At 33.5% G+C, this 12,399-nt stretch overlaps 1 protein-coding gene across 1 annotated transcript in view; it reads left to right on the top strand.

The window, feature by feature from the left end:
• Positions 1-12,399, top strand: part of CNTNAP5 (contactin associated protein family member 5) — a 915,392-nt gene that overhangs the window by 222,456 nt on the left and 680,537 nt on the right. Inside the window, exon 3 of the mRNA XM_020963128.2 lies at positions 5,911-6,104. Coding sequence (XP_020818787.1) covers positions 5,911-6,104 — 194 coding nt within the window. The remainder of the gene's footprint in view (positions 1-5,910; positions 6,105-12,399) is intronic.

Here is a 12,399-nt window from a genome sequence, read left to right as displayed (position 1 = left end):
ACATGGATAAATTATTTACCATTCATATCTCTGGATGGCAGTTTTTTTATTATTATTTTTAAAATAAGGGAGTTTTAATAGATGATTTCTAAGGTCAGTTCTGTTTATAATCCTATAGAGTTTCTTGAAATTTTATTAGTGTTGATTTTCAATGTGAGAAAATGTTTTAGATGGCAGTCTCAGTTAAAATCTTATCTGTGTGTCATAGTTATTTATGATACAAACACTCTTTGTAAGCATAATAAGGAAACAGGAAGCAAATGTATATCTGTAGAGTAACTGTCAAACCATCTTATGACCATTCTCATAATTTGGGAAAACATATTTATTGTTTGGTTGAAGAAACAAAATTCTTGCCATGGTAACCACAGACATCTAGTGCAACCTATTAACTGTAAAGCACGGAAGAGACTTTATTTCCTATAGCAGGACAAGGGTCCCGGGCAATTATCACTCGTATTGTTACTCCTATCTTTGAGGGCTATAGGCCGATATTCTTCAGCTTGGAAAATTCTTAATGTGGTGTGCTAATGGCTTCTGTGTGGCTGAAAGCAGAAGTCATTACATTTGGGTGAATTTTAAGTGCTTGATAATAGGCTTTGTTTTGACTGTTGGCACAAGGGAGGGAGAATATCTTTCCCCATTGATGAAATATCTTTAGCACCAATTCCTTTGGTCTTTGTTGGGTTTTTTTGGGTGCATTTGATGTAAATTATTTGGTCACCTTGTCTTTTTCACTCACTTTCTTCCTACTCCAATTTAATAGCTTTTTTCATATTAGAAAGAATGAATGTGGGAGAAAAAGGTGACAAATTTTCTCAAGAATTGTTTCTAGTTATTGCTAAGACTTGGACACAATAGAAAGTAAGTTCCTGACAATTTTAATTTCTAAAATATTATGTTTACTTAAGGTATTCTTTTATTCTGTCATCTACCAAATCTGTTTTATTGAATACTTATCCAATAAGTAACATAAAATTTTGCTACAAAAAAAATAGACAAAAGAAATTCTAAAAAAATCTTTATCAGCAGAAGAAACTGGAATAAACTGAAGATACCTTTTAATTGAGACCCTGTTTCTGACATATTGGTAATAATATAGTTTTTACCCTCTCTTTCTCCTCACTTCAGTGCCATGAGGAAATTAAAATTATTCTGTATCATTTAATAATTGATTCTATTCTGTAATTGACCTTATTCTTTAATACTGCCCCATTTTGTGTAATTACTCAAGCCACATTTCTCCTTCCCTGTGTTATAGTTGAAATACAGGTTTTCCTCTAAGTTGATCTGAAGTTACAAGTTAACTTGTAATCTTCCCTAAAGGTATATTGTTCATCCTTTCCTGTCTTTATACAATTAAGAGAGGCTCTTGTCCCCTTAAAAAACCTTTCTAATTGCCAGGCCATCCAGTCTGCTAACTCAATTATGCTAACAAGGTCTGCAAAATTCTGTAAGAATTCACATTCTTTAATTGTCAGAAAACGGTGGTCCTTAGCCCCAAAGAGATCTGCTAACTCACTTTCTTTAAAACAGCCAATCATATTATCTCTACCCCCATAGTGCTGTCTACTGTGTAACCAATTATATTGTCTTCCCCACCTGCCCGACTGGACTTCCCAAAACTATATAAGGGCTGGTAAGCCCTGCTTCTGGGTCTTTGGTCATTGAGTGATTCTATGACCCAAATTATTGATTACTGTTAGTTTAACTAATAAATTGGTCATGCTCAGATCACTGTGTCTCAACTTCATTAATTTTCAAATCTAATAGCCATATTTGATGAGTATATATTCTGAATAATCCCTCTAATCAATTAGTGTTATTTGTAATTGAAAATTATGAAAGTATCTATGAATATATTATGCTTTTCTAATTTGTAAGGTAGCATGGTATAGTGGCAAGACTGGTAAATTCTCAGTAAGCCACTTTTATTGTTTAGGAACTTTATAACCCAAAGAAACTCTTCCCAGGGCTGATGACCTCGCCCACACAGATGGTTTCCAAGAACTAGGCAAGTTTACAAAATAAGGGGAATCAACAGGGACTGTTGATAAGAGGCTGAGCCTGATCCCCCTGTCTGCTCACCCCATCTACCAGTAGGGCTATTGTGGGCTGTGCTCTTTGACACATACACCCTGCCACCGTCTGCAAGATAGACTGGACTAACCTTGCTGCACATCCTCACAGCCCTGCTTTTCACACACTGTCATCAATTACTGATTTTAGGTTTTAAATTATGACAATAACTCCAAATAATTTAATTAACAATCTTACAACTTTCATAAATGATAGCTAAATAGTTATAGATGTAACTTCCTCTTAAATACAAGCAAAGGCAGAAATATCCAGTTCCCTAAGTGGCAGTTAGAAAACATTACAAAACAGGTTAGCAGGGCAGATAAAATAACATAACTGGTTTTAAACATCTTCCACCTTCTTTCATTTGTTCAGTTTGTACTCTAAGAACATTTAAATTACTGGATGACAACCTAAATCGGGGTTCTACAATTTCAGAAAGAACCCATTACTTATCAATTCACTACTACCTATAATTTTTTCTATATTGACTCAAATCAAACTACAAAATTTTCATGCTCAATCTTTCTGCTTAAATAGTCAAACTCACTCATACTCTCACAACATGTTTAAACCTTCTGTTCATAAAAAAGACATACCTTTCTTATTATCTTCATATTCTTTCATATAATCTTCCTTTATTTTGTTCACTCTTTATATTCTCCTTTAAAATTTTAGTATACCTTGTTGCTAAATGAAAATTATGACTTATTAAAGCCTTCCTTTCCCAGCTATATACTTAATTTAAACTCAAGTGAACTTTTAAGCAATATAGCTATAATTCTTTTGCTTGATTTGTCACAATACAACAAATTTGTGGAAACACAACAAATCATAAACAATATTATGTAGTTGAAACTTGAAACAAACCCATTACCCGTCAGGTGACTCCAATCCTGTTGAATGCATTTCCAAATTACCTTATACAGAAATTCACACATCTCATCACTGTTGGTGTTGTATACTTATCACATTTAAAATCCTATATAAAGTTATCAAGTATGAAGCAATTCCACCTAATTAAGGAAATAATAATTACAATTAAGATAGTGTTTGCCCTATGCCAGGCATTGTATTAGGCACTTTACAACCATGTGAAGCAAACTGAGGTAAATAGATGTGAACTAACTTACTTAAGGTCACCCAGTTAACAAATTTCAGGTCCATGAATTTTCCCAGTTTGTCTTAAAGCCAAAAAATATAATAAATTCTGACTTATCTTAAACATCAAAGTAGGAGAGACATATTTCACTTAAAGTGAGATCAGAATGAATTCAGTTACCTTTTGTTTGTGTCCTGGTACACACATACAACACACACACACACACACACACACACACACACACACACACACACACACACATACACTAAAAAAAAAAATTCTCCTTTTTTTATGAGCCAGAAAAGGTTAAATGCCAGTCTGATTTCCAAGTGCAAGCCTTGAAACTTTCACTGACACAGCTCCCAAACTTGTCTTTCTATAATCAGTGAAATGACCTTCTTCTCTAGGTGCAAAATGAATAATTAAATAAACAAACAAACAAATAAAGAAAGAAATAGATAGATAGATAGATAGATAGATAGATAGATAGATAGATAGATAGATAGATAGAATAGATAGATAGATAGATAGATAGATAGATAGATAGATAGATAGATAGATAGATAGATAGATAGATAAGATAGATAGATAGATAGATAGATAGATAGATAGATAGATAGATAGATAGATAGATAGATAGATAAGATAGATAGATAGATAGATAGATAGATAGATAGATAGATAGATAGATAGATAGATAGATAGATAGATAGATAGATAGATAGATATAGATAGATAGATAGATAGATAGATAGATTTAGAAGATAGATAGATAGATAGATAGATAGATAGATAGATAGATAGATAGATAGATAGATAGATAGATAGATAAACCAGTCATGGTGTGGTGGAGTGAGGGTGGGGGAAATGGAAGAGAGGGTTTATGGAAACCTCACCACGGTTCAGAAATGCAAAAGAAGAGAACAAAATCTTTCAAAAAATGTAAATTACCTAACAAGACACAGAGACACATATAAGCACAGATACTAGAAACACAAACAGGTCAACAATTTTTTCTTTCAAAAATTCCCAAACTATTTACTCTCAAATCCTCTGTTGACACTCTTCATGCAAACAGATTATGACTTTTTGTTCCCATGCTCCTCTCATTCTTACATGCTTAAACTCATTCACTTTACCTTCTAGAAAGTATCCCCCTAGTGGACTTTGATTAAGGTTCCTTTAAAATGGCACGTATCTTTTTTCTTTTCTATTCTGATCCAACATTTCTTACTTTCTTCTAATTGCTTTTACCAATCATATCTCAAATAGTCTTCACTTCACTTATTCAGTCTCTCTCTCTCTCTCTCTCTCTCTCTCTCTCTCTCTCTCTCTCTCTCTCTCTCTCTCTCTCCCTTTCACCCTGTCCATCCTCAAAAATGTTTTGCTTCTGACCACTGCCTCACTCCCAAACTACTTCCCTCTCTTCTATCATCCTCTTCTTTTATCCCCTTCCCTTCCTACTTTCTTAAAGGGCAGGAAACATTTCTATACCCAGCTGAGTGTGTATGTTATTCCCTCTCTGAGACAATTTTGTTGAGAATAAGGTTCAAACACTCCCCCATACCCAATCTTCTCTCCTCACTATAAAAGCTCACTCATGCCTCCTTTATGTAAGATAATTGCCCCCATTCTACCTCTCCCTTTAAATCATTTTGAGGCATTATTTAAAGTTGTTTTTAGGAGAATTTGAGAGAGCTCAGGCTAGTCCCTGCCTTTTTTCTGTCATCTTGGCTCTGCCCCACCTTGAACTGAGCCTTAAAGGAATCTAGAGTTTCTAAGAATCTTAGGAGGAAAAGGAATAACATTCCAGGCATTCGGTAGAGACAGTGCTAGGGCAGGGAGATAAGAGATAGAATGTCATTTGTGAAAAACAACAAGTAGGAAATATGGCTAAATGTTAGATAGTGTTGTGAGGAGTAATTTGTCAAAAGACTGAAAAAGTAGGAAAGGAGGAATTCAGGTGTTGAAGAGCTTTAAATGCCAAACAAAAATATTTAAATTTCATCCTAAAGATATTAAGGGGCCAATAGCATTATTTGAGTATGGGAGTGATAAGATCAGACCTCAACTTTAGAGAAATCCTTTTGATAGTTGTGTGTATGCTGGATTGGAGAAGGGAGAGATTGAATATTATTATAAAGAGAGTAGATATGATGCTAGGGGCACTTTATTGGAGAGGAAGGATGAGAAGCTCATGCAAAGGGCCGGCCTTGACTTGAAGACTAAATGAGTGCTGGATCAGCTAATTACTAACTTTGTAGTGTTAGATAACTTATTTATCCCTCTAAATCTTAATTTCTGTATCTGTAAAATGAAGCAACTAACCTAATCAGAAGCAGCTGCAAAACTCCTCACTCCAACCTAATTAGAATGTAATTGGGAAACGTTTAACAAAATAAATAAAAATACAATACAACATAAAAAATGTTAATTTGTGGTTCTCTAAGTCAATATGAGGCAAGAAGGGAGCCATTTCTATTTGAGTTTGGCACAACTAGTTTAGGTGACCTCTAACTTCTCTTAACTCTACATACTATTGCACTATATTCAATATCATTTTAGGAGAGTGGCCTTCATTGATTGCCAAAGTGTGAAAAGGTAAATTCTATTCTAGGAAATGAATTCTGAGGCAAAGGTTTGGGTCTCTTTTGTGTTTTTGTTTTCTTTTTCCTTCTTTACCATGAGTATGTGAGATATGACTATTTCTCACCTTTGTCCTTTACCAGGAGCTGGTGGTTGGTCCCCAGTAAATTCTAATACTCAACAATGGCTCCAGATTGATCTAGGAAATAGAGTGGAGATTACTGCAGTGGCTACCCAGGGAAGATATGGAAGCTCTGACTGGGTAACAAGCTATATACTGATGTTTAGTGATACAGGACGTAACTGGAAGCAATACAAGCAAGAAGACAACATCTGGGTAGGTCATTATATTAATTTTCCTCAGATAAATACAATTTATACCTACGGATGGTAACCACATAAGGATCTCTCATGATGCCATATGCTTCGATTGTTTGTGGGATTTTATGTATTGTAGATCTGCCTATATACTATTAAATAATGACTAAAACATCCAAAATACAATTGTGTTGGTATAGATAATACAAAGCAAAAATTAATATTTTTCACCTTTTCAACTATAGACAGCATTTGATTAAATATAATAATAAATTGGACTAATGGGGTACGGATAAAACCAACATATGTATGTATATATATATATATATATGTATGTGTGTGTGTGTGTGTATATATGTGTGTATGTATGTGTATGTATGTGTGTGGTGTGTGTGTATATATGTATGTATGTGTATGTGTGTGTGTGTGGTGTGTGTATATGTATGTGTGTATGTGTGTGTGTGGTGTGTGTGTGTATATACATACACATATAATTTATGGCATACATTGAGCCTACAGAGACAAAGAATGAGCAATTGGATGGGTAGGAGGTGAATATATTATTTTATAATACATTTACATATTATATTTATATAATATTATGTAATCTATACTCTATATTAATATTATTATATTATTTCTTCACTGTCAATGGAAAGTTTTAACAACCTCTGGAGCTTATCAAAAGCTGTGTGTTTCTGCAAAGTCTGCTGAGATATGTAGTATTAATAATAATATTTGTTTCTTCTGTAAAATAGAGATTAGATCCTTATTCAACTTTTCAAACAGGCTGGTTGTGAAGCTCAAATAAATCTCAGAGATGCAACTAGGATAGGATGATCAGCACTTTATGTCAGAGCAAAAATTGGAGAGGATACCAAGAGAACTTTCTTAGAATACAGTTCTATTTTTGCTTCACTTCCCTTCCTTCCCATAGTGTAGTAGGATTGGCTTCATAACAAGGCAAGTGATCTCCTCTAGGTAGACATACCTATGTGATGGTTCAGAAAATGTCCTGCTCTATCACTATCTTATTATCTGTAGTAGTTCAACCCCAAATGGGGTCACAAAGTCAACTGAAATGACTGGGGGGAAAAAAAAAAGCTCATCTCTAATGAACCTTCCCACTCTAGTTACCCAGGATCAAAAGTTACTATTTATATAAACAACATATAAAATTTGAAAAAATAAAAAAGTTAAAAAAATTAAAATTAAAAAAGATCCTGATTATTACTTGAGCATATACTGATTTGAATTGTAGAGAGGTGTTGAAAGTGTAGGCATGGTAAACCTAGATAGTAATGCTAGGTGGTAAATAATTTATTTACTTGGGAAGGAATGTGCGAAGACAATCTGAAGAACAGTGACAGTCCTATAGATATTTATGAATTAAGATTAATTTATTAATTTTTCTTCAATTACCTTTCAAAAAGATCAGATACAATTTTTTGGCAAATCTGTCTAAACCACATTGAAATGAAAAGTTTCACTGAAAAGTTCTCCATCTACTTTTGGATTAAATAAATAAAAAAATACACACACACATACACACATATATAACATACATATACATATGTATATACTTATAACCATACAGACACACATACATATATATATGTCAATTAAAAGTTTCAATTCCCATGATCCACAGATATGTTGTTGAAGTGCTATTCTGAGTTACCGGGGATATTTACTTCTACGTTGCATTTATTAGTATGTGCTAATTACCTACATGTCACAGTAGTACAATCCATGAAAACATTGGAAAATATGTCAATTTTCCAACGGAAAATATTAAGGTTTATTATAGGATTGAATCTCAAGTGTGATATGATTGTGTTGTTGTTGTTGTTGTTGTTGTGGCTCACTATATAAAGTATGGTTGAAAATCTGATCAGGACCCTGAGAGTTTAGGGTTTGGTTTGGTAAGTTTGGTAGTTGGTCCATGAGAGTGAAAGAGGCAAAAAGAGTTTTTAGATTTCCTTTTTTTGATGTTTAATCTCCACTAATCACTGTGGTTTTTATGAAGTTTAAAATGAAAACATGCACTTTCCAGTTTTGAATAATTATATTTAAAGTTACTTTTTGACTGGAGGGACGGATGTGGTGTTTGTTCATCAATGTTGTTTTTATCTCAGGTGCCATTAAAATTCATTGTTGTTTAGATTGAATGATAGATTTGGGTTATTTTGTGTACAAGTTTTTTTGTCCTCAAGTAACATTGTATTTTACTCCAAATAGTTGTATTTGTTGAATTGACTGTTTTCATATACCTTGTTAGTGTATGATATTTCTCAAATTTTGTATGAATGATATAAATAAGAAATTATTTTTAAATTTTTAACATTCTTTTTTCAAATGAGTTTCAGATTCTCTCCCTCCTCACCTTCTTGAAAAGCCAAACAATATATCAATTACACACATGAAGTTATGAAAAACATATTTCCATATTAACATGTTGCAAAAAAAATGAGAAAAAGTACAAGAAAAAATATATTTTCTAAAAGTATGCTTCAATATACATTCAGAATTCTTTAGACCTCTCTCTTTAGAAGGATAGGATTTTTTATAATGGGTCATTTGGAATTGTCTTGGGTCATTGTATTGATCAGAGTAGCTAAGTCTTTCACAGTTGATCATCATTGCAATGTTGCTATTACTCTGTACAATGTTGTTTCCACTCATTTATCTTTGCATCAGTTCATATATATGTCTCCCAGGTTTTTCTGAAAATATCTTGCTTATCATTTCTTATAGCATAATAGTATTCCATTACGATCATATATCATAACTTGTTAAGCCATTCCCCAATTGATGGGCATAATCTCAATTTCCGAGAGAGAGAGAGAGAGATTTTCAGACATTCTTCATAGCAGGTCTCCAGTCTTCTAAAAGGAGAACTACTTTTAAAGGCCTGAAGCTCAACCTTGAGATCATTTCTCTGTTTTGGTCTCTCTGTCTCTCTCTGTCTCTATCTCTGTCTCTGTCTCTGTGTGTATGTGTGTGTGTTTGTGTGTGTCTCTCTTGTGGTGGGGAAACTGAATGCTGAGATCTTCTCAAGTTTTATGTGGATACTGTAACATCTGTTGCTTCACACAACATTATCCAACTGGAAATTTTTATAAGCCACAGGGAGGAAGATGTTGTGACAGATGTCTGTGATTCACCATTTTGTGTCCAAACAGACCACAGAGAGATCCCCACATTCTTTTCTATATAAAGATAGGATCCAGCAAGTGTCAGTAGAAAAAGGTAATATTTCATCTCCAATAATTAGGATTATATCCAAGTAAAAGATACAGCCTGCAGTCAAGTGAGGTCAGAATCATGCAATTAAATTAACTTTCAGAATAATAGCTCACTGATACTTAAAATCTATTCATTTTAAAGGTAACTAACTCATAGGTCCAAAGTTGAAAGCTTCACATTATTAGTATGCCTATTATGTGATATTTATGTTATATACTTTGCATATTTTTATTCACTTTATATTAATGATGCATATCTTTTTATAAGTACTTTTCTCCCCATCAGAATGTAATCTCACGGTGAGTAGGGGTTATTTCATTCCTTGTATTTGTATCCAAAGTGCCTGGAACATAATATTCACAATAATTATCCTTTGTTGGTTGATTAGCATGATGATATTAAAATATAAAATGAGGCAAACTTAAATTTTTAATTTCATTATGCTTTTCTTTTGCAAAAAGGAAAATCAACTTAGACACAATAATTTCAAATGATTCCGTTAACCATAAACTTAAGGAAAATTCACTGAATCCTTTGCAGAAATTTATAAATACGTATCAAGTTTTTTGCTGATTCTTGGAAAAGGATTGACTGAGTTATTTATTTGCAACAAAATGATCACATATTTAGGGAACTCTTATTCTTAACATTTTATTTTAAACTCCCGATTCCACACAAAATGTATATATTACTAGCTCAGGTCCTTAAAGAGCAAGATGAGAGAACCAGCTCTCCAAAAAAGTTTTTATAGACTCCTCCAATTTGTCTAACCTTGGCTTTTCAAAATAGCTACCACCTAAAAAGCATCAATAATGAATATTGGCCTAAATAGGGTGTGTTAAAAGGAATAAGAGAAGTTTTATAAAGCAAAACTATATGTCCTCTCATAAAAATGTTCACTTCAGAGATTAAATATTTTAGCACTAAATGCATTACCCTTGTAGAACTCATAATGTTTGAAAAGTGATTTGTAAAAAACAAAGGAGAAAAAAGTACCAGTTGATTGAGTTGTTGGGATTTTGATACCCTTCCTTTAAAATATTTGTTTTCTTTTTTATAAAATTTACTTCAGAATAAGGATCCAAAAGAGATGCCTTTCAAATGTAGAGAAACAAATCTCCACACCCTAATGATCCAATTTTGAGAGCTTCTGATCTGCATTGCCCAGAATGCTCAACAATAAGAATTTAACTTCTGATCATGAGTGATGAAGGGAGCCTCCTGCTATACTGAATGATGAGGCATGAAGGTATTTCAGAGAAGGCCTTCACAGATATCTTTAGAAGCCTTAGCAGGTCAAAACTCTCTCTACCGGAAGGGCAGTATTTTAAGTGTGGTGATTGAGATACACGACAGAAATGCAAATGACAATGATGGGGTTTGGTTTTTGTTGCTTCATTGATATAAATAAGTATGCTCATTATGAAAATATAAATTCTCCTTCTGGTTCAGGCATTTAGCTGGTCTAGCAAAAGATTCTGTTGTCAATAAAGCCTCAAATAGACATGTCCTGGGACGGCATGGCTTAGTATAGTTGAAAGGCCACAGGAATAAAGGGAAGGAAGACCTATATTTGAATTCTGCCTCATATATTCACTATCTATGTGAATTACCCTCAGAAAATCACTTAAACTTGCAGTCTCATTTTCTCATCTGTAAAATGGTTATAATAATAACAATAACAATTTTAATAATTATTATTATTATTTGATGGGGCTGTTGTGAAGATCAAAAGAGAAAGTAGATACAAAATTTAAAATAACTTTAGTAGTAGTAGTTGAAACAGTAAAATTAAGACTAAAATATCACAGATTTGCAGCTGAAAGGAACCTTAGAAGCCATCAAGTCCACCTCCCTCATTTTAGAGAGGAGGAAACTAAAGCATAGAGTTAAGTGATATGTCTAGTCTGGGGTGACAGAGCTATTAAGTGCTGTGGGATTGGAAACTACATCTTATTGACTTAAGTCCATTGCTCGATCCACTATACCACATCTGATTTCTCTAATGAGTATTTATGACTTTGTCATTTATAAAGACACTCCATATCCTGTCTCCCTGAATTTTCTCTGGCTGTCCCCTTATGCCTAGAGTTCTCTCCCTCTTTTAGCTTGAATTCCTAAGCTTCCTTCAAGTCTGAGCTAAAATCCATTCTTGTATAAGATGCCTTTCTCTATCTCTCTTAATACTAGTGTCTTCCCTCTGTTGATTGTCTCCAATTTATCCTGCTTAGATCTTGTTTGTGCATAGTTATTCATGTATTATCTCCTCTTAAGAAAAGGATTGATCAATGAATTGTTGGTGGAGTAGTGAACTGGTCCAACCATTCTGGAGAACAATTTGGAACTAGTTCTAAAGGGCTATAAAATTGTGTATTACATTTGACCTAGCAATACCACACTAATAGGTTTGTACCCAAAAAAGATCAAAGTAAAAGAAAAAGGAGCTGTAAGTACAAAAAATATTTATAGCAGCTCTTTTTGTGCTGGCAAAGAATTAGAAATCTTCTAGATGCTCATTGATTGGTGGCTGCATAAGTTGTGGCATATGATTGTGATAGAGTACCATTGTTCTGAGGGGGAATGATGAGAGGAATGGTTTCAGAAAAAAACAAAAATATGACAAAACTTATGCTAAGTGATGCAAAGTGAAGTGAGAAGAACCAGGAGATCATTGTGCCCAGTAACAGCAGTGTTATTATGATGATCAACTCTAAAAGACGTGGCTATTCTGATCAATATAACGATCCAAGACAATTCCAAGGGACTCATGATGAAAAAATGCTACCCATCTTCAGACAGAGGACTGATGAACTCTGAGTGCAAATCAAAGTATAATTTCCTCTCCTTTGCCTTTTTTCTTGCTTTTAAAAAATATGGCTAATATGGAAATAAGTTTTGCATGATTTCACATGTATAATTGATATTGTATTGCTTGCCTTCTCAGTGGGTGGGAATGGGGCAGGAGAGAATTTGGAACTCAAAATTTAAAAAGAAAAAGAAATTTAAAAGCAAGTTAATAATAACTTCAAAAAAGTAAGGAGATATCTGTCCCCTTTCATTGTATC

Source organism: Phascolarctos cinereus, unplaced genomic scaffold, assembly GCF_003287225.1.
Source record: "Phascolarctos cinereus isolate Bilbo 61053 unplaced genomic scaffold, phaCin_HiC Scaffold_726;HRSCAF=1367, whole genome shotgun sequence".
In the NCBI taxonomy this organism is placed as follows: Eukaryota; Metazoa; Chordata; class Mammalia; order Diprotodontia; family Phascolarctidae; genus Phascolarctos; species Phascolarctos cinereus.
This window is presented reverse-complemented; position numbering and strand designations above follow the sequence as displayed.